Below are 22,573 nucleotides of genomic sequence, written 5' to 3' on the forward strand. Positions count from 1 at the left end.
TTTCCACTCATCCGTTCGCCACGCAGGAAATAAACAACATTAGGCGTTGTTTCTTGACCTCTTACTCTACGCCTGCACAGTCATAGACCCTTCGTCTGTATTAGCTCACCCCCAACCCCCATCCATCTCATTCCATACTAGTTTTACAAGAGAGGAAACTGAGGCACAGTGAAGTCAGGCAATGTATCCGAAGACCCAGAGCTGGCGAGTTCTGGGGTTCAAATCCAACCTCTGCGTCCTGCCAGACACTCGCAAACAGGGGTGCACGGAAGACCCTCCCCCCCATCCTGAGGAGGCTGACCCGCGAGCGAACCACAGATAACCACAGGCACCGCGTGGACGCAACGGCCTGGGAGGGAGACGGGCCAGCGACAGCCTCCAGCCAGCAGCGCCTTCAGGCTCACCCGCAAACACCTGCAGATTCACAAAGGGCGAGAGGGCAGCGTGATGCACCGGAACACCGGAACTGGATGGCTGTGAAGCTCTAGTTCCAAATGGGGCTCCTGGGACCCCAGCACAAAACAGGGTTTCCCTTCAGATTTCCCTCTCAGGAGAATCACCTGGATACTTAAGAATACAGATTTCCAGGCCCCTCTCCTAGACTGCAAATCATGGGGACCCAGCGGGATCCCACACAACCATCCAGGAAAGTTCGGGGCGTCCCAGAGATGTGCTTTTCATGAAAAAGCGATTTCATTTAAAAACAGGTGTGAAACCTTGGGCTCATTTTCCGGGGCAAACTTCCGGGTCTCACTGAACCCACCGCTCACAAAAGGTCACGTGAGCCGGGGTGGGGGTGGGGGTGGGGGAGGTCACCTTGCGGACCTCGCAAGGCCTCGGAAAGCTCCGCTGGGCGCGCGTCGCCCCGCCCCCTGGCTCTCGCCCCTCCCCGCCCCCTGGCTCTCGCCCCTCCCCGCCCCCTGGCTCTCGCCCCTCCCCGCCCCCTGGCTCCCGCCCCTCCCCGCCCCCTGGCTCCCGCCCCTCCCCGCCCCCTGGCTCCCGCCCGCCCCTCCCCGCCCCCTGGCTCCCGCCCCTCCCCGCCCCCTGGCTCCCGCCCCTCCCCGCCCCCTGGCTCCCGCCCCTCCCCGCCCCGCCCCCTGGCTCCCGCCCCTCCCCGCCCCGCCCCTTAACTACAAGTCCCGTCGTGCCCCGCACTCGCGCACATTACGCCAGGGCAAGATGGCCGACGCGGCGGCCACTGCCGGGGCTGCGGGCTCCGGAACGGTAAGGGCGGGAGGCAGTCGCTGGGCCGGAGCCGAGAGAGTCGGAGCATTCGGCAACTTTCCCCTTACCCTGGCTACGAACCCATACCCAGAAACCCAGCCCCACCCTGAACCCTACGTGGAGGAGGGTCTTTCAGGCCGTACGTGACTCTCCATCTCCCCCCCCCGCGCCATTCTCGAGACTTGGCAGCGGCCTCCGGAGTCGGTGGACCTGTGTACTGATTGGCCCGTTCTTTGTTGGAGGGGGAGGGGTTGGGAACCCGGAACAGCTCCTGATTGGTCCAGTGAGGCCGTTTTCGCCTTCTTATTGGCCCGCTAAAGTTGGGAGGGATTCCCATTTCAAAATAATTTAGGTTTCCTACTTTTTCTGTCGTCTTCTCAGCATCATGTGTTGTTTGTTGCTTTGACTCTCCTCGTTAGTGAAATGGTGTGGAGATGGGAAGAACGAGAAACAGAGATCACTTTTTTTATGGGAGATGGGCACGAGTTCCAATCCCATCATGCATGTTTTTTCAGCTATATATTCTGAAAATCTGCTAAAATAGAAAAAACAGCCGCTTTGTGTTATGGAATTGTTAAGTGTTAGGTAGGCAGAAAGTTTGTCTCCGAATTTAGAGCCCCTAGGATGCTCAGTTACTGTTCATTTGGCCAAGAGCTATAAATCCAAAGTACCTGTAAGTATTTAGCAAAAGAACCTTTGCTTGCCAGTGACAGTATGTGAGCTCTAATTGCATCATTGTCCAGTGAATAAAAATGTTCTCTGTTTCTGGGCTGCTGATTCACAGAGATCAGGAAGTAAACAGTCCACTAACCCTGCTGATAACTACCATCTGGCCCGGAGGCGAACCCTGCAAGTGGTTGTGAGCTCCCTGCTGACAGAGGCAGGGTTTGAGAGTGCTGAGAAAGCATCTGTGGAAACATTGACAGAGATGCTGCAGAGCTGTAAGTACCAGGAAACGATAGGAAACAGTAGGCCTTCTTCCAGTCAAACATCTGTTCTGTGTCCTGCATCATGATAGCGTTGAAAAGGTTTAAGAAAAGGAAGGACACTGTTAAGCGACTAACAGGCTTTAGAATAAGATAGACCTGGGTGTAAGTTCTCACTCTGCCACTTAATAGCTTGGGTCAACCACTAAACTTCCTGAACCTCAATTTCCTTATGTGTGAAAAGGGGTAATAATTTGCACATTTTGGACTTTTGAGTATAAGTGAGATATATATGTAAAACAGTCAAAGCTGAAAATGTAAGCCCTCAATGACTTGTAGGTGGTATTATTATTACTGTTTGTTCTCTATGCTCAAAGAATTTGCACTTTTATTGGAGAGTCAGGATTAAGTCCCATGAAATAGATGCCACACATTATATAATCAAATGCTATATTATGTGATACAAAGAGTGAGGGAGGATAAGTTTTACAAAATGGAAAAAAAAAAAAAACCCACCACTGCTTTTAAAAGAAAGTATCTTAAGATTTAGGAGCCTGGAATGGTCTCACACAGGGTTGTGCATAATCAATGTATTTCCCTCTTTGGGCCTTGGGTAGGGAAGGGAAGGATGAGATGAGGGATGGGGCATTAAGGTGTTTTGGGAGGAATCAGCCCTGTGAATGGAAGTGAGAGAAAGGTTTAGGTAGAGAGGGAAAAGTTCAAACAAAGAATTGGCCAGCTCAGCAGGGAACCCTGGAGGGATTATTGCCCATCAGAGTTTCTGACAGGCCCCCAAAGCCCTGCCTTTGTAGTCTTGATCAGTCATGGATGTGGGCTGCTCCAGGAAGGGTGTGATCTGGGGTGAGATGACTCTGCAGCTGATGTTTGGGACTTCAAAATACCAAATGTTTTCCTAAAGCAGCTATCTCAAACTCCTTTAGATTCTTAAATATTGAGGGTCCTAAGGAATTTTGTATACATGGGCTTTTTTTTATATAATATTCTCCCTTTTTTTTTTTTTTAATTAAGCTCTTTTGGAGGCAGGGGCTGCTCTAGGTCTTTGTTGCTGCGTGCAGGCTTCCTGCAGATGCAGCGAGCAGGGGCTACTCTAGTTGCCGTGCATAGGCTTCTCATTGCAGTGGCTTCTCTTGTTGCAGATCACAGGCCCCAGGGTGCATGGGCTTTAGTCGTTGCAGAGTGTGGACTCGGTAGCTGTGGTACATGGACTGACTTGCCCTGCGGCATGTGGAATTTTCCTAGACCAAGGATTGAACTTGTATCCCCTGCATTGGCAGGTGGATTCTTAACCACTGGACCACGAGGGAAATATCAACATGGGCTTTATATATAGAGAGATTTTGCCACATTAGAAAATGAAATTGAGAACATCCTAAAACAAGGATGCACATGGACACATTCCATTAGCCAGCAAAGCCATGATGTCATCACAGGTGACATAGCCTCTGGAAAACATGACAGAGAGTGAGAGTGGAAAAAGTCAAAGAATGTCTCATTTTATTATGAAAATACTTAAGTCCACAGGCTTTTTGTGTTTGTGTAAAATGGAGCACAATTTCAGAATTTTCCTGAAACTGCTCATCCACCTCTGAAGCCCATTCATGGAGCCTAGCCTCCTGTTTCCCCTTTCCCCTGAGGGACTTCTGAGTGACTGAAAAAGAGGTTTCAGCTTCAGGTAAAAGAAAAAAAAAACTGACACCCAAATAATAAGACCTTTATTTATTTATTTTTTTGATGGCACAATATACATACCATAAAATTACGATTTTAATTACTTTTAAGCATTCAGTAGTGTTAAATATAGTCACAGTGGTGTCAGCCATCAGCACTGTCCATTTTCAGAACTTTACTTTTTCATGGTTCTGAACAGTAACTCTGTAGCCATGAACAACAGCCCCCTATCCCTCCTTCTTCCCAGCTCCTGGTAACCTCTAATCTAATTTTTGTCCCTATGGATTTTCTTTTTTTCTATATACCTCATGTAAGTGGAATCTTAAAATGTTTGACTGGTTGGCTTATTTCACTTAGCAGGATGTTTTCCAAGTTCATTCATGGGCTTCTCTGGTGGTCCAGTGGTTAAGAATCTGCCTTGCAATGCAGGGGACACGGGTTCAATCCCTGGTTCAAGAAGATTCCACATACCATGGGGCAGCTAAGGCTGTGAGCTCTAGAGCACGTGCTCCACAATAAGACAGGCCACCACAGTGAGAAGCCCGCGCTCCACAGGGAAGAGCAGCCCTCACTCTCTGCAACTAGAGAAAGCCTCTGGGCAGCGACAAAGACCCAGCACAGCCAACAATTTAAAAATTAATAAGTAAATAAATATTTTATAAAAACACAGGAAACCTAGATGGGAGGGAGTTTAGAGGAGAATAGATACATGTATATTATGACTGAGTCCCTTTGCTGTCTACCTGAAACTGTCACAATATTGTTAATTGCATTGGCTATACTCCAATATAAAATACAAAGTTAAGAAAAAAACCAAAAAGTTCATTCATGTATCTTATATCAGAATGCCATTCCTTTTGAAGGCTGAGTAATACTCCGTTAAAGGTATAGACTACATTTTCTGGATCTGTTCCTCTGTGGATGGACGTTGGGTTGTCTCTCCCTTTGGCTGCTGTGAACAGTGCTGCTGTAAACATGCAGACGCAAGTGTCTGTTTGAGTCCCTGTTTTCCTTTCACTTGGGTATATACCTAAGAGTGGAGTTGCTGGCTCATATGATCGTTCTGTGTTTAACCATTTGGGAACTGAGAACAAGACTTTCTGCTTTTGATCCTTCCTTAGACATTTCAGAAATTGGAAGGAGTGCCAAGTCTTACTGTGAGCACACAGCCAGGACCCAGCCCACACTGTCAGATATTGTGGTCACCCTTGTCGAGATGGGTGAGTACATCTCCAGTTTCCATTTCTTTGGTGCAGCTGAGTTGGGAACATGAGAGAGAGAGAGGAGTCCCCAGGAGGCAGGCTGGTCTGCTGAATGTCCTTGAATCTCCTCGTGAGTCTCTGGTTTGCTTTCAGGTTAACAGTTATCACAAGAGGGTTCCTCTGAACCCCTGTAAGAGACCTCTTAACTCCTCTGGGGGACTCTGTTGGAGCTTCCTTTGAGTGGCAGCAAAGTCGGGAGTTTAAACTATTTCACCGCAGCATTACTTCCCCTTCCATGTTTAGTGGCCTAGGCAGTGATTTTTGTTTTCCTGTGTCTTAGGTTTCAATGTGGACACTCTCCCTGCGTATGCAAAACGGTCTCAGAGGATGGTCATCACCGCCCGTAAGTGACTGTGAACCAAGATATCCGATAGTGCTCAATTAATGCTGGTAGAGTGAAGTAATTGAATAGGGCAGGGACTGGTTATAGCTACTGCCTCACTGCAGGCTCCTTTCCACTATTTGGGGCTACCTACAGTGTAATCTTGATTTGGGCCGATGGAATTAGGTTGTGAAATTCATCTCGATGCTACTTGAGAAATATGAGAGTTCTTGTTCCTGCTTAGATCAAGAGTCAGTAAACTATGGGTACTGTGGCCCACCACCTATTTTTGTAAATAAACCTTTGTGGGTACACAGCCACATTTACTTATTACCTATGGTTGCTTTCTTGCTGTAATGGCAGGGTTCAGTAGTTGTGACAGACTGCATGACTTGCGAAACCTAAAATATTTACTTTTTGTCCCTTTATAGAAAAAGTTTGATGATCTCTGCCTTCGATACACTGAGCACCATAAACTGAGTTGGAGTAACTAGTTTGGGTTTATGGAACCTGGCAAGAATTCACTAGTTTGTTTTTGTTTCATCACTCTTTTCAGGCTGGCATCTTTTTAGGAATCTCTCACGGCAGCAGTGGAAGGTGCCGTTTTAATCCCCTCCTCACTTAACTTTCCCTGGCTCAGTGTTTGTCTTTGTCACTTGGGTTCTTGAAAAGAGCGAGTAGCCCACCTAACTTGCTTAGTTCCTCAGGCCTCTCGTTTACCTAGTTAACTTGTCACAGCCACCAACTCACCTACCTGAGAGGCACGCGGGCAGATTATTGTACATGGGAATGTCATCCCAGGTTAAGCAGAGGTTGGGGGCAGGGGTACCCTTTCAGGTCCTCAAGCCATTGAACGCCTTTTATTGGTAGAAGTACAAAGTGCCTGTTGCATAGAACACTGAGGTCCAGCGTTTATTTTGAGAAAAGGAGGGTTGGGTTAAAGACGCAAGACCTCTGGTGGAAGAGTAACCAGTCGTGACTCTGTTGCAGCTCCGGTGACCAATCAGCCGGTGACCCCCAAGGCCCTCACTGCAGGACAGAACCGACCCCACCCGCCACACATCCCCAGCCATTTCCCTGAGTTTCCCGACCCCCACACCTACATCAAAACTCCGGTGAGTGACAAGGCCATGCTAGAGGCTGTGACTGATGCAAAAGCAGACTCAATTCTACCTGGCTGTCAGACTGGAGTCCATAAGTTTATCGGTAACAGGGTAGTTCAGGACTCAGAATGTCTCTCCTCCAAAATGTCTCCAATTTGGCTATCTTCTGCACTTTGCTGGCAAAAATAGAGTTAACGAAGAAATTGAAGCTGGCACAATTTTGCCTCTCCCATCCAGACACAAAAGTCAGTTCGGTTGCTCAGTTGTGTCTGATTCTTTGTAACCTCATGGACTGCAGCATGCCAGGCTTTCCTGTCCATCACCAATTCCCGGAACTTGCTCAAACTCAGGTCCATCAAGTTGGTGATGCCAACCATCTCAACCTCTGTCATCCCTTTCTCCCCACCGGCTTCAATCTTTCCCAGCATCAGGGTCTTTTCCACTGAGTCAGTTCTTCGCATCAGGTGGCCAAAGTACTGGAGTTTCAGCATCAGTCTTTCCAATGAATATTCAGGACTGATTTCCTTTACAACGGACTGGTTGGATCTCCTTGCAGGCCAAGGGACTCTCTCAAGAGTCTTCTCCAACACCATAGTTCAAAAGCATCAATTCTTTGGCACTCAGCTTTCTTTATAGTCCAACTCTCACATCCATACATGACTACTGGAAAAACCATAGCTTTGACTAGATGGACTTTTGTCAGCAAAGTAATGTCTCTGCTTTTTAATATGCTGTCTATGGTGGTCATAGTGCTTCTTCCAAGGAGCAACTGTCTTTTAATCTCATGGCTGCAGTCACCATCTGCAGTGATTTTAGAGCCCAAGGAAATAAAGTCTTTCACTGTTTTCATTGTTTCTGCATCTATTTGCCATGAAGTGATGGACTGGATGCCACGATCTTAGTTTTCTGAATCTTGAGTTCTGAGCCAACTTTTTCACTCCCCTCTTACACTTTCATCAAGAGGCTCTTTAGTTCTTGTTCACTTTCTGCCATAAGAGTGGTGTCATCTGCATATATGAGGTTATTGATATTTCTTCCAGCAATCTTGATTCCAGCTTGTGCTTCTTCCAGCCCGGCATTTCACATGATGTACTCTTCATATAAGTTAAAGAAACAAGGTGATAATATACAGCCTTGACGTGCTCCTTTCCCAATTTGGAACCAGTTTTTTGTTCCATGTCTGGTTCTAACTATTGCTTCTTGACCTGCATACAGATTTCTCAGGAGGCAGGTCAGGTGGTCTGCTATTCCCGTCTCTTAAAGCATTTTCCACAGTTTATTGTGATCCACACAGTCAAAGGCTTTGGCATAGTCAATAAAGCAGAAGTAGATGTTTTTCTAGAACTCTTACTTTTTCAATGACCCAACAGATGTTGACAATTTGATCTCTGATTCTTCTGCCCTTTCTAAATCCGGCTTGAATATCTGGAATTTCACAATTCACATACTGTTGAAGCCTGGCTTGGAGAATTTTGAGCATTACTTTACTAGCATATGAGATGAGTGCAATTGTGCAATAGTTTGAACATTCTTTGGCATTGCCTTTCTTTGGGATTGGAATGAAAACTGACCTTTTCCAGGCCTGTGTCCACTGCCAAGTTTTCCAGATTTGCTGGCATATTGAGTGCAGCACTTTCACAGCGTCGTCTTTTAGGATTTGAAATAGCTCAACTGGAATTCCATCATCTCCACCAGCTTTGTTCATAGCAATGCTTGCTAAGGTCCACTTGACTTCCCATTCCAGGATGTCTGGCTCTAGGTGGGGGATCATACTATTGTGGTTATCTGGGTCATGAAGATGGTTCTGGTTCTTCTGTGTATTCTTGCCATCACTGGTTAATATCCTCTAGATACAAAAGTACTTAGCCACATAAAGAAAAGACCTATTCCACAAAACATTGATAGTAATTCTTGGTTAGAGTGTAGCCAAGTGTTGTTTTGTGTATGCTTTTCTGGGTTTTCCAAATTTTCCATAATAGGTAAGAGTTATTTTTGAAATGGGGGTAAAAGTTACTTAAAACATACTTGGTGGGACTTCCTTGGTGGTCCAGTGGTTAAGACCACTGCTCCACTGCAGGGGCATGAATTTGATCCCAGGTCGGGGAACTAAGATCCTGCACCCCATGTGGCACAGCCAAAAAAAAAAAAAAAAGCTTGGTAATGTGAAATGTAACTTATCATAGGAGAAAGCAGTGGCACCCCACTCCAGTACTCTTGCCTGGAAAATCCCACGGACGGAGGAGCCTGGTAGGCTGCAGTCCATAGGGTTGCTAAAAGTCAGACACGACTGAGCGACTTCACTTTCACTTTTCACTTTCACGCATTGGAGAAGGCAATGGCAGCCCACTGCGGTGTTCTTGCCTGGAGAATCCCAGGGATTTGTTTGCTCTTTTACGTGCATGTTGTAATGTAATTCCATATGAAAACAACGTACGTTGGAAGATTATCTGACCCTTTTTCAAGGTTCGGGAAACCTGTTGGCTCCTTTTTAGTGGCAACTACATGATAGCCTATGCTCTTGCATTTTTTGAAATCTTGGTTTAAATCTTGGTGGAATACGAAGTCACAGGTCTGATTCTAGGTTCAGTTTATCTTGAAACTTTAACAGCTCTCATAGTTGAAAAAGATACATTACAAAGATAGGTGGCATCTTAGGCTGTCCTTAATAAACCATAAGAGTAATTTTTTTTCATTCTCACCTACCAATTATTTGAAGAATTTTGTTAATTAAATTTCTAACTTTTATAATAAATGTCAAGCAGTTGTCTTAAAAATAATCGTAAGATCTTGCTTTTTAATGTTTTTTAACCAGAGTGTTCAGGATCTCGTCAAATTCTTCATTTGGGGAAGATTTCAAACATGTCAGAAAATCTTGTGATCACATTACACCAAGGGTCCTGGGTGGTCCCATCAGGGCTTGGAGGGGGTTAGAGGTGGACAATTCCCCATTCTCCCTTGAGGATACATTTCTTATGCCTGAGTCCAGCTGTCATGGGAGCTAAATGAAGGCCTAGGATCAATCACTATATAAATATTTGTACATTTCTTAATTTTTAAGATTCAAAGTAAATGTTAATGATAGTCTTATTGCTTTCTTTGTGCCCTTCCACCGCCCTTGGAGATCTCTGCTCTGGGTGACGGTAGAGGGTCATTTAAAGGGTGGGAGGACAGAGCAACAGCAAGGCAGGGACTCAAGAGCAGTGCGATCACGGGTATTTTCTCTGCGTCTTTGCTGCTCTCCCTTTAGACGTACCGCGAGCCCGTGTCAGACTACCAGGTCCTGCGAGAGAAGGCCGCGTCCCAGAGACGTGACGTAGAGCGGGCACTCACCCGTTTCATGGCCAAGACAGGCGAGACCCAGAGTCTTTTCAAAGATGACGTCAGCACGTTTCCACGTGAGTCTTTCCCCTCTGTGGACCCTGCCTTCTCCTTGAGGCATCGTCCTCTCTTCCCTCCCTCATTGTGGTTGGAAGAAACAAGTAAGCTTTGTCCTTATCTTGGGTGGAACTTGTTCTTCAGATTTCTGGCTCTTTTTTCCAGATCTTCAGGGCCTGTCCCTAACGATAACTCCAAAATAGTCATGACCTGTGTTGGAAGTGGGTGCTTGAGGTTCGTTGAGTTGAGGTCACCTCAAGGGTGACTGAGCCCTGGGCGTTGGAGAGGCTTATCCAGTGAGAAGGCAGCCCTGGTGGTAGAAGGACCTGGCGTCAGGGTCCAGGCAGTTACAGAGCCAGGCTTCACCTTCGTGGTATCCTCTCACAGGGCCCACCACTGAAGTTCTCATCTCAGCACTACCATTTCGCTCTGTGACCAAGTTCCTTCCTCCATCAGCCTCAGGGTTTCCCTAGGGGAGCGAGGGCGATGGGCTTGGATGGGTCAGCAGGCTCCTCGTGGATCTTCGCTGTGTTCCTGGCCATGGATCTACAGCAGCTAGGTTACTAAGTCCAGAAACTATGCTGATCACTTCCCTTCTGTTACCTCGTGAGCTCCTTGAGTGAACCTCTGAGTCAGGAACTATTTCCACTGCCCTTCCAAGAAGCCAAGGCTTCTAGAGAAAAGCAATGGAGTAATTTGCCGAAGGTCACATGGTGAGCAGATGGTATTCAGACCTAGTTCTTTCTGTGTGCAGGACCCACACCTGAGCCATGTTGAAAATAATCTTTGAGTGTCTCCTGTTAATTCTACCATAGAAGTATACACAGAGACTTTCCTTCAGTTTTTTTTAAACAGTAATTTCTCCTCAGCCTCATTGCTTTTTGGAAGAATTGGATTGCTCCTTTACCTGGAGTGCCCTCCAGCTCCATGGATATACTCCAGGCCAAGAGTTCTCAGGTCCACTGTCAGGACTTGGTCCTTCAGGCTGAAGGGATCCATATCTTTGCTCTAGTAATGAAGCTGAGGGGCTAACTGGCCTCGGGTATAAGATCACTAAGCTGATGCTTCGCTAGGATTCAGCCCCAGTCCTCTCTGGTGCTTGGTAAAAGAAGCTCTGAAGTCATATTGCCTGGGTTCATATCCCACTCTGCCACTTCCTGTGTGTTTGAGGGGGTCTCATAACCTCTCCATTCTTCAAGTTCCCCATCTGTAAGATGAGGCTGGTAATTTACTTGTTTAGTAAGGTGGAGATGAGGATTAAAGGTAACGTGTAAGTGTTACCTGGCCCATGGTGAGTGCCCCAGCGTGTGAGCCATCCCTGCCGCTGGGTGCTGCTCACTGATGTGTCGTAAGGCTCCTGGCCTCTCTTCCAATCCCTCAGTGATCGCTGCCAGGCCTTTCACCATCCCCTACCTGACGGCTCTTCTTCCGTCCGAGCTGGAGATGCAGCAGATGGAGGAGACGGATTCCTCGGAGCAGGACGAGCAGACGGACACAGAGAACCTCCCTCTTCACATCAGCCCGGTGGGTCCAGCCTTCCGTCTGCTTCAGCGCACCCCCCCACCCCCACCCCCGCAGTGCTGCTCACTGCCTGTCTCCCCAGGGGTTGGACAGGACCCCCTCAGTCTCTGGCCTCTTGTGAGGGACTTGCATGATGGGTCTGTGGTGATGTGATCTCTTGCTCCCTGGGGATTCGTTCAGTCATCCAGCAGATACTGAATGAGCCCCTGCCAGAGTCAGGCATGTGTCAGGTGCTGCGAAATTAGCAGAAGGCAAAATAGGCAAAACATCCTGCCCTCACGGAACTAAGGAAAAATGAGACCTTAGGGGACAGGAGTAGGTATGGGCCTGGGGGTGTGGTATTAGACAGGGTGAGTGAGAGGTGGATAGGTAAGCGAAGGCCTGAGGGAACAAGGCCTGCACTTTTCTGGGAGGGGAGCCTTCCCTGCAGAGGAAATGGCAGATGCAAAGGCCCCGAGGTGGGAACTGCTGTGTTGAAGAAGAGCAGAGGCCGTGGGGGTGACCAGGGGGACGCGAGTAAGAGGGGAGCAGCAGGGGACGGGGTCAGGGAGCTCCCGGGGCTCAGGTCTTCACGGTACACCAGCACTTGGGCTTTTTGTCGGTGAGATGGGAGCCGCGGGACCTGCTAAGCAGAGGTGGGTCTCGGGATGGGTGAGGTTGTGCGGTCGAGGTGGACTACGCAGGGTGAGGGCAGAGCAGAGCCCGCTCGGGAGGCTGGTGCAGGAAGCTGAGAGACGGTGGCAGAGAGAGAGACATGGTCAGGTAGATTATTTAGCCAAATTCTAGATAATTTTCAGAAAAGAACCGACTGATAGAGTGAATGTGAGAGAAAGAGAGTCAAAGACAAATGCAAGGTTTTTTGCCTGAACAGTAGGAAAGAAGGAGTTGCCTTCAGCCAAGAAAGGGGAGGTTTTGGGTGGAACAAGGGTAGCGGGGGAACCAGGAATTGAGGTGAACATGAGGTAAGTTTGAGATGCTTATTATATCCGGGTGGTGAGATCAGGTAGGGGCCTCCCTAGTGGCTCAGTGCTAAAGAATCCTCCTGCCAATGTAGGAGCTGCAGGAGATGCAGGTTTGATCCCTGGGTCGGGAAGATGCCCTGGAGAAGGAAATGGCAACCTACTCCAGTATTCTTGCCCGGATAATCCTGCCCGGATAAACCCGGAGGAGCCTGATGGGCTGCAGTCTGTGGAGTCACAAAAAGTCATGGTGATGTCAGGTAGGAAGGTGTTTGGGCTCAAAGTGCAAGTCTGGGAGTCCTCAGCATGTAGATAGTGTTGAAAACCACGAGAGACCAGATGAGTGCCTAGGGAGCAATGAGGATAAAAAAGAGAAGTACCAGGACTGAGCCCTGGGGCTCTGCACTGTTCAGCAGGTGAGGAGACAAGGAACCAGCCAAGGATGTGGAGAAGGCACAGCAGGGAAGGTGGCGCATCCTGGACGCCAAGGGAAGAAAGCTTCAGGAGGAGGAGAGTGATCCGCTTGATCTGCTTTGTCTGCACCTGTGGCTGGTTCCAGCCATGTGAGGACCGAAACTTTGTCCCTTAGATTTGGCAACGCCATTTCAGGAAGAATGAGAGCAAGTGAATTCAAAGAGAATGGGAGGAGAGAAACTGGAGTTAGTGAGTACAGACTTGTGTTGTTCTTCACAGTGGCAAGTAGTCCACAGGCAACTAAATCTAAATTGATGTAAATTAAATATAACAAAAAATTCAGTTCCTTAGTCACACCAGCTACATTTCTGTAGCCACCTGTGACTCCTGCTACCCTGCTGGGCAGTGCAGATACGAACAGTTAAATCATCACAGAAAATTCCATTAAATGTAGACTGTGATTTCAAGGAATTTTGCTGTGGTGGGAAGGAGAGAAATGGAGTGGTAACTAAAGGGAAAGAATTAAGGTCAGAGAGGTGTGACAAGATGCCTGTGCTGATGGGAGTGATCTGGTAAAGTGATTCAGGAGAGGAAAACATTTTGGAATGATGATCTTTGGTAGGGCAGGAATCCAGTACCCCAAAGGAGGGGTTAACCTGATTGTGGACTTTTCCCAGCCAGGATAGGAGACAAAGTGTGGACAGAGACAAAGGTTGAGGAGGGGAGTGTGCGCGTGGAAACTTGGGGGTGTTCCTTTCTGGTTATGATGTATTGTCCTCCGCAAGTAAGAGGGTAAGAGCCACTCTTATTTATGCATCAGGAGAGAAAGTTCCAAGTAGAGGCACAGACCTGCCAGAAGCTCTAATGCCTTTAAGGCTTATTGGACCCTAAGAGTGAGGTTGCCATATTCATCTGTCCTTTAAGGCTGGCCCTGGCTTTTAAGCAAGAGATGGCTCAGTGGTCGTAACCAGACTGAGGCTTCTCTGAGCTGTGAGGCCCCAGGTGGTAGCCCGCAGCCCTGGGATGCAGGTGGAGAGTGCCAGTTCTGACTCTAGTTTATTGACAGTCTCCCTTGCCGATCACATATCTCTTTAATATTGAATTATTCCTTTCAGAATTAGGGCTGGCGGCCCGTGGCTTTACGTAAAGCAGAGGAGCTTGTTATCCTACGCTTCTGGTTTGGACTCTGTTAAGTCGGTCTAAGATCTGGTGATTGGGTCATGGACTAAGATGAGGTTCACCTTATGAGAAGGAGGAATCTTCTAAACAAGCATCACAATCCCTTTGTAAGTAAGCTCAAGAGCTTGCAGTTGAGTTACTTAACACCCTGGGGAGTGACTTAGGTGAGGTCATGGCAGTGAGTGCAGCGAGGCGGACTGGATGCCAGGAGCTGCCTGAGGACTTCAGGATCCCTGGAGGCCAAGCCAGACAGCAAAGAGTAAAAAGACCTGAGCCTTGGGAGTCAGACTGGCCTGGCTGCAAATCCAGACCGGGCTGCTTTCCACTACGTGATGTTGGTTGCCTGACCCAGCATCTGAGTCTGTTTCCTTACAAATGAGAATGCCTACTTCAAGGGGAAGTGAGGAACCTGAGATAAAATCAGCTCATCTATGTTGGGTGCTTGGCATACGGCAGCCCAAGGCACCCCTGCCCACCCCCTCCCCACCCCTGTTGTATGGCCATGTGCTCTTCTGTACAGAACAGAGAAATAAAAATCTTCAAGAGAAGGATTCCAGCAACAATTTTTGGACAATCAATTGGGCTTGTTATTTTGTTGGACTGGCAACAATCAAACATTTAAAATCCGGAATGTACAAAAAGATGTGTGGTGACCCTCTTTCACTCTCCCTTTCCCTCCTACAGAGCAGCCAGCATCACCACTCTCTTGTGAATCCTTCTAGAGACTTTGTTTGAATTTATTTTTTTGGCCATGCTGTGCAGCACGTGGGATCTTACAGTTCTCCGACCAGGGAGCAAACCTATACTCCCTGCATTGGAAGTGTGGAGTCTTAACCACTGGGCTGCCGGGGAAGGCCTTAGAGATGCTTTTTAATTGTTGTTTTGAACATACGCAGCAAATTGCAGTTTTTACCCCTTGCTTTCTTCCCTTGTGGAGCTACTTGGCAGTCATTCCACATCCTTGTATGCGGAGCTGTTTCGCCCCTCCCTATAGTTCTACCCTCTTGTGTGGACTTTACAAGCCAGTCCCCTGTGGACGTTAGGTTATTTCCTGTCTTTATACAGACATTGTTAACAAGGAGTTCACTAACTGGTGTTTTAACGTGTTCTTTTATCTGTGGAGGACAAAGCTCTCACGGACTGTTGCTAGGTAGTTACTTTGTTGAGCTTGGTTCTAGTTTCTCTATCTAGGAACATGAAGGGGCTCTTCATTTTAAATTGGTGTATCAGATGATTATTTTCTCGTACATTCGAACCAGCTGCCGTCTGCAGGCAATCCCAGTGCCTCACCCTTTACTCTTTTCTGAACAATATACCATTCACTAATTCAACAAGTATTTACTTAATACCTGGTAGGTGCCAGACATTGTTCTGGGTGCTTGGGACACATCAGTGACCAGCACAAAGACAACCGCTGCCTCTTGGCAGCCCGTGTGTTGGCAGTGGGGGCTTGACCATGAAGCGTAACACGTAAATCCGTCACTGTATCGTATGTTAAAGATGAAAAGTGCTCTGGGTGCAGGCGGGGGCACTGAGTAGGGAAAGATCCAGGGTAAAGCTGGAGGTTTCCGTTTTACGTAGGGTGCTCAGGGTATACATCATAGGGAAGGTGACATCCGAGCCGTCTTGAAGGAGGTGAAGGATTGAGCCTTGGGCTCTCTGGGGCAGTGTCCTGGAAAGGGAACAGTAGGAAGGCGAGAGGGGCTGTGACTGAGGCCGGTGGGATGGGCGTGGGGGAGAGGAAGAGGGAGAGGTCAGGTCAGGAAGGGCCTTGTGAGCAGTGTGAGGAGCTGTCTTCCAATTGGGTGAAGTGGGAGTCATGAGAGGATGTGGGGCGGAGGAGGGGCAGGTCTGAGTTGCTCCAGGGAGCATTGGCCGTGCTGGTGACCACGGGCAGGCAGAGGATGGACTGTGACGGGATGGCTGTTAGGAGGCGGCTGTCCATCCAGGTGGGACACAGCAGGGGGTCCTACCAGGGGGTTCCACTAGAAATAATAGAAGTAGATTCTGCCTGTATTCTGAAAGTAAGGCCGAGAAATTTTCCTAACAGATTGGCTGGGGGATATATCAGAGAAAGAAGAAAAGCAGGCATGACCGGATTTTGGGGCTTGGGCCAAGGGGAGAATGGAGTTGCCATCACCTATGGCAGTGGGAGGAGCTGCTTGTGCTCGGGGTTGTTTCAGGCACATTGAATTTGAGATGCCTGGAGATGGCAGGTGGTAGAATGACAGTGGCCGTGCAGGCCTGGAGGTCACGGGAGAGGTGACAGCTGGGTAGGTTCAAGTGGGAGGTGTTGCCATGGAAATGGTGTTGGAACCCGAGGCTGGAGGCAGCACCCTTGGGTGCCTGGGGTTCACACAGAGCATACACATTGCCTGAGTCTGGCCTTTCTGAGCCCAAGTCACTCCTGACAGTCCTTTTTACTCCCACCTTTTCTTTACAAATCTCAGTTTAGTTACTTTATTTCTTTCATCTACTCCTATCCCTGATGACAGCGTCCTCTGCCCTGCTGTCTTCTGACAGCGCCATCTCCTGCTTGAGGTCAGATCCTCTTTTGCCTCAAGTTATACAACAGCTGACCTGGTGGCTCAAATGGTAAAAAATCTGTTTTTAATGCAGGAGACCCCGGTTTCATCCCTGGGTCAGGAAGATCCCTTACAGAAGGAAAAAGCAACCCACTCCAGTATTCTTGGCTGGAGAATCCCATGGACAGGGGAGCCTGGTGGGCTACAGTCCACGGGGTTGCAAAGAGTCGGACACAACTGAGTGACTAACACACGCAGACCAGGAACCTCAGTGACGGAGCCTTTGGCCTGTCACCAGGGGGTGCAGCCCAGCCAGCAGCTTCTGGTCACTTACTGCCACTTGGGCCTGAGTCCTTCGTGTGATTCCCCCCAACGCCTCTCCTGCAGCTTCTGCTCATTTTAAAGAACTTGGAAAATAGAGAGTGTAAAAAAGGAAGGGAAAATCAGCCACCCGTATTTCCAGAAGCAGTTTGTAAAACTTCAGCATCATCGCTGTTTTCTATGTCTGCATCCCATTGTGCTTTTAAAAAAAAAAATCTTCAAGATCGTATTGAATATACTCAAACGTATAAACTTTTCTCCAAAAATCACTTTTCTTGAAAAATGAACAGTGAGAGGCCTGATCCACGGGCCACATGTGGAGGTGGTGGATGACATTCCCATGTTGGTGCCTTCGTGGGAGCTCTCAGGGCTCCAGCAATTTCCGGCCTTCGCTGGGATATGACCATTGGCACCACGTTGCAAGTACCAGATGCTTGAGAATTTGTGGGGAAGGAGATCATGATTTACATGAAGTTAGCTCCAGGAGGGGCTCCGTGCACACGATCTGTTCTGGTCCGGTACCTCTCAGTCCTGCAGGGGACCGAGGGCCCCTTCTCTCTCTCTCTAAGTTTTAAAAAGTATTTATTTGATTGCGCTGGGGCTTCCTTGTGGCACTCCGGATCTCTTATCTTTGTTGTGGCATGTGGATTCTAGTTCCTTGACCAGAGATTGAACCTGAGCCCCCTGCCTTGGGAGCGAGAAGTCTTAGCCACTGGGCCACCAAGGAAGTCCCACTTCTCTTTTTCTTTATGTCCCCACAGGCTGAAGCATCTGACTTGTGGTCCCTGACTCCCTGCCCCCCCAGCTCTCTGTCCCCTTCCGACTCCTGTCCCTGCCTTCTCAGGATCTTGTGTTCTGTGCTCCACTGTGTCACCTGGCACTCCCGCCTTCCTCTGATCGCAGCCACTGCCTGGCCTCCTCTGGGGCAGAGAGAGGCCCATTAGCCCAGCTTCTGATTTCTCAATGAGAAGGGTACTTGTAGTGGTTCTTAGCCGCAGGCATGATCACTTTCCTTATGCTGCTGGTTGTTTTGCTTTATTTCGGCTTTTGCTCAAAGGATGATTCTGGAGCCGAGAAGGAGAACACCTCTGTTCTGCAGCAGAACCCCTCCTTGTCGGGGAGCCGAAATGGGGAGGAGAGTATCATCGATAACCCCTATCTGCGGCCCGTGAAGAAACCCAAGATCCGCAGGAAGAAGTGAGTTGGAGGCTGGGGTGCAGAGACGCCTCCCCGTCCAACCGAGGTGGTCTTCTCTGCTCCTGGGCAGAAAAGAGAGGCTCATGGTGGGTCTGAGCCTTGGGCAGAGCTACTTGGGTGACAGGAAGTGTTCCCCCCCTTCCTCTCCATCCTCGTTTCCTGCACGTACCTCTTTCTTGTTGCATGGAGGTTGAGCATCCTGCAGTCCAGGGACCAACCCGCACAGCCCAGCAGTTTTTGTTCCCCTCACCAGAAGGAGAGCTGGTGGGGCCCCGCCAGGTGGGCTCCAAGGATTCCTCTTCTTTCTAGGTCCCTCTCCTGAGCTGAGAAGGAAGCCTGCCTTGTACAGAGGTGTGGATGCCACCCTCCTGGGCGAGTTAAAGCCACTCGAGGGAAGAGGAAGGTGGTCGTCTCGGGTTGAGCCAAGGCTGTGGGGTGTGAACCAGGCGTGATTTTAGTAGCCAACTCTATTACAATTACCTATTCTCGCTGGATTTTTGGGTTGATGAAGAAATGATGAGACTTTTAATCAGCTGGCCATACCATGGGGTACAGGAATGGTGAATTCATTTATAATCATGGAACTTGATTCTTTGAAACCTGGGAGACGAGAGAAGGTAGCAGAGAGAAAGGGCTCTCTGCCTGCTGTGCTCGTTGCCAGAAAGACGGTGTGCTTAGTTTGTGTTTCAGGATATCTGGACCCTTTCCTTGGCCAACAGTTTGTGGCACCAATTTATCATCCTAGAAACTCCTTATTTCTCTGCTTGCCTGGGCTGCAAGTGCCCTGTTGATTTGGTTGAAGGTGACTTGCCCTTTTTCAACATGTTGGAAGCAGGAGGCTCACCCATTGCAGCCTCATTGTAGGGCCAGCAGGAGTCAGGAGGCGTGACCAGATGCCTTCATGGGGAGGAGAGTGGAAGACAGCACTGACTCTCATCAGCATCTGATGCAAACTCCCTGAGGCAGGGTAGTGCCCTCTCCTGAGAGGTTTATCATTTACTGTCCTGTCATGGAACATGTGCCTGGGAACGACCAAGTTCTGCACCATCCTGGGAAAAGAGATTTTTCTTTGGCAAGACCCTACATCAGTGGATGTACTATGCTATGATTTGATAGCAGAATCATTGATTTTATACAATAGGAAAAGGATCGATGGGACTGGGAGGTGGTAGGGATGAGATTTTGAAGGCCGGGCTTGGCCATATGGTCCAAAGGCTGAGAAACCTGGCAGGTCTGCTGGAGGCTGGCATGGATAGAAGGCCATGTGCCCACCTTACGGCAGAAGTGGGCCAAGAAGAACCCGCATGTCTGAATCTGCCCACGCTCTTTGCCTCTTCATCCTTGATGTGCCTACAAACCAAGAAAGGAAGATGCTGGGCAAGCTGATACCTTTGGCTGGTCTCCAAAGGAAAAGGTTTTCAAACTTAAGTCTGAGGAAGAGAAATGCCAGTGAAACTTGGAAGTTAATACCCAGAAAACACGAGACCCTGGGTAAAGTCCTTAGGTCCATCCTGAGCTCTCCTGATACTCAGCCTCCACAGTCATCTCTTAGTCTTCCATCCTTTTGGTTGAATTTGAAAACTCAAAAAGCCTGGCAGCCTGCTAACAGCAGGCAGCAGGCTCCATGTGCTGGCCTCACTATTCTCTAAACACATCATCCCACTGGCTAGAAGGAAAGTGCTGCTATCAGTAACTGAACAAGGGAAGCAGAATGAGAAAATCAGATTCCCCAGTTCTAGACCAAATAAGAGTTTCCCCCGTCTGTAGTGACCTGAAACCCTTCCAGTTATAGTCGTCAGATCGGACCTGTGCTGACCCCTTCCAAGCTTGTCATTTGGCTCTTTGTTAAGTTTAAATACAGTCCCAGGGTCGAGCCATGGCAGGTACAGGGAAAACTTCCACTTCTTGGAGTGGTCATTCCAGCAGTTTCTCCTGATACTTTCCAAAAAAGCCCCTGTTGATGCTGTAATGCTGAGTGATGAGGTGAAATTTGGAAAAGAATTGCCCTTCTGCTGTTGAGAGTTCAGAGGCCATGCTGCTCTAATTCTGTCCTGAACGAGACACTGGGATATGCTTGGACAACCTGAAACTTTGACCCAACTCTTACTGTGTAAAAACTGCATGATCCTCACTGTATACTTATAAATGTTTATTTTTTATAACTTTGGGAGAATGCGTGGAGGGAAAAAGTAGTCAATGAAATCAGATTAAGCATGTGATTTATGAGCTCTTAATAAAAGGTCATGGCACCCCACTCCAGTATTCTTGCTTGGAAAATCCCATGGACGGAGGAGCCTGGTAGGCTGCAGTCCATGGGGTTGCGAAGAGCCGGACACGACTGAGCGACTTCACTTTGACTTTTCACTTTGATGCATTGGAGAAGGAAATGGCAACCCACTCCAGTGTTCTTGCCTGGAGAATCCCAGGGACGGGGGAGCCTGATGGGCTGCCGTCTATGGGGTCGCATAGAGTCAGACACAACTGAAGCGACTTAGCAGCAATAAAAGGTCATAATAAACTTTGTGAATGGAACAATTACAAGCATTGAACTCAATTTGTATGGAAAAGTTACAGCATTGAGTAAGGCTGTGTAAGTTAGGCTTAGTCCTAAACTAAATAGTCTAAAATTTTTTATTTGGGAAGTCTGCAAACACAAAACTAGTGTTTTCCCTATGTATTATTCACCCAGCTTCAACATTTAGCAACATCTTTTCAATTCTGTTTCATCTATGTCTTCTACTGTTTTATTTTTTTAATTACTAGAATATATTTTAAAACAAACCTAAGAGCTGTATCATGTAATCTGTAAATATGTTGTTATGCATCTCTAATAGACTCTTTAAAGTTTTTTTTCAGGTAATTACAGATTGAGAGGATGTTACCCCCACTCCAAAAAAAAACGTTTTACCAGGGAGGTTACTGGTAGCATCTCAAATAACTAATATCAAACCCAAGAAAATGACATTGGTACAATCCACAGAGCTTATCCAGATTTCACCTTTGTGTGTGTGTGTGTAATTCTATATAATTATGTTGTGTAAATTCACAGTCAAGATATCTAACATTGGGGAGCAGGCAGGGATAAACTGGGAGGTTGGAGTTGACATACGGACTACTACAGATGAAAAAGAGGACTTCCCTGGTGGTATAGTGGATAAGAATCCACCTCCCAACGCAGAGGACGTGGGTTTGGTCCCTGGTCTGGGAAGTATCCACAGGCAGAGGAGCAACTAAGCCCATGTGCCAGAACAAGAGTAGCCTGAGCTCTGGAGCGTGCAAGCCCCAACTGCTGAGCCCACGTGCTGCAGCTGCTGAACCCTGAGCACCCAGAGCCTGTGCTCGGCGACGAGAAGCCGTCGCAGTGAGAAGCTCGTGCACAGCAACGAAGATAGCCCCCGCTCGCCGTAACTAGAGAAATCCTGCATGCAGCGACGAAGACCCACTGAAACCAAAAAAAAAAAAATCACCATCAAAGTTATAGATAACTAGTAAGGACCTACTCTATAGCACAGGGAACTCTACTCAATACAGTGACCTATATGAGAAAAGAATCTAAAAAAGTGGAGATATGTATATGTATAACCGATTCACTTTGTTGTATAGCAGAAACTAACACGACATTGTAAATCAACTTGCCCCAATAAAGTTTTTTTAAAAATTCAGAGCATTCTCATAACCATAAAGTTCCTTCATGTTGTCTTCTTATAACCATATCCACCTCTCACATCTTCCCCATCCCTACCCTCCGGCAACCACTGCTCTCCTTTCTCCATTTCTTTAATTTTATGTTTAAAACATCACATAAGTGGAATTGTGAGGTTTGTAACCTTTTGAAATTGGCTTTTTCACTCAGCATGAGGAGTGAGAGCCGTCCAGGTGGGTGTGTGTCAGCAGCTCCGCTATTGCCGAGTGGTGTTCCAGGTGTGGATGTACCGTGTTTGTTTAACCATTCGGCTGTTTCCAGTTTGGGGCTCTTACGGCTAAAGCAGCTGTGAACAGCTGTGTATAGGTTTTTATGTAAACATAGGTTTTCATTTCTCTACAAACACCCAGTAATGCAACCACTGGGTCCTATGGTAACTGTATGTTTCATTTAAAAAAACAACTAACTTCCACAGGGGCCTGTATCATTTTGCCTTCCTACTGGCAATGTATGAATAAGCCAGTTTCTCCACAGCCTCACCAGTATTTGATGTTATCATTTAAACAGTTGTTTTAGCCCTTCTGATAGGCATGTGATAACACTCACTGTGATCTTACTTTGCCTGTCCCTGATGGCTAGATGTTGAACACGGTTTCATGTGCTTTTTGCTGTCTGTGTATCTTCTTTGGTTAGTTACTCATTTAAATCTTTTGTCCATTTTCTAACTGGATTGCTTCTTTGTTTTTAGATTTCTTTATGTATTCTGGATACAAGAACTTTGTCAGACATGTGGTTTGTAAATACTTTTTCACACTCTGTAGCTGGTCTTTTCATTTGCTTCACAGGGATCTTTTGGAGAGCAAAAGTTTTTAATTTTCATGAAATCCAATTTATTTTTTCTTTTATAGATTGT

At 47.6% G+C, this 22,573-nt stretch overlaps 1 protein-coding gene across 5 annotated transcripts; it reads left to right on the forward strand.

Moving 5' to 3' along the window:
• The first annotated feature begins 1,152 nt into the window (after positions 1 to 1,152).
• On the forward strand, positions 1,153 to 21,492 carry TAF8 (TATA-box binding protein associated factor 8). Of its 5 annotated transcripts, XM_027524181.1 has the most exons (9): positions 1,153 to 1,224; positions 2,009 to 2,165; positions 4,961 to 5,059; positions 5,382 to 5,444; positions 6,414 to 6,538; positions 9,774 to 9,921; positions 11,283 to 11,425; positions 17,878 to 18,017; positions 18,327 to 21,492. In XM_027524181.1, the coding sequence occupies exons 1-9, from the start codon at positions 1,180 to 1,182 to the stop codon at positions 18,337 to 18,339; spliced, it is 933 nt and encodes a 310-aa protein (XP_027379982.1). In that variant the 5' UTR covers positions 1,153 to 1,179; the 3' UTR covers positions 18,340 to 21,492. The 5 variants fall into 5 exon arrangements, with proteins under 5 accessions (XP_027379982.1, XP_027379983.1, XP_027379986.1 ...); XM_027524182.1 differs by lacking the exon at positions 18,327 to 21,492 and having other exon boundaries at positions 17,878 to 18,021; XM_027524185.1 differs by lacking the exons at positions 17,878 to 18,017; positions 18,327 to 21,492 and adding an exon at positions 13,911 to 15,346.
• Positions 21,493 to 22,573: the final 1,081 nt, after the last annotated feature.

The sequence above is a fragment of the Bos indicus x Bos taurus genome, chromosome 23 (genome assembly GCF_003369695.1).
Source record: "Bos indicus x Bos taurus breed Angus x Brahman F1 hybrid chromosome 23, Bos_hybrid_MaternalHap_v2.0, whole genome shotgun sequence".
NCBI classification, from domain to species: Eukaryota; Metazoa; Chordata; class Mammalia; order Artiodactyla; family Bovidae; genus Bos; species Bos indicus x Bos taurus.

Excerpts from the sequence above, each read along its gene's own strand:
- TAF8 (XM_027524181.1), top strand. The coding sequence starts at position 1,180 with ATGGCCGACGCGGCGGCCACTGCCGGGGCTGCGGGCTCCGGAACG. Across the intron at positions 5,060-5,381 it reads GGTCACCCTTGTCGAGATGG|GTTTCAATGTGGACACTCTC; the intron begins GTGAGTACATCT and ends CCTGTGTCTTAG. Across the intron at positions 11,426-17,877 it reads TCCCTCTTCACATCAGCCCG|GATGATTCTGGAGCCGAGAA; the intron begins GTGGGTCCAGCC and ends TTTTGCTCAAAG.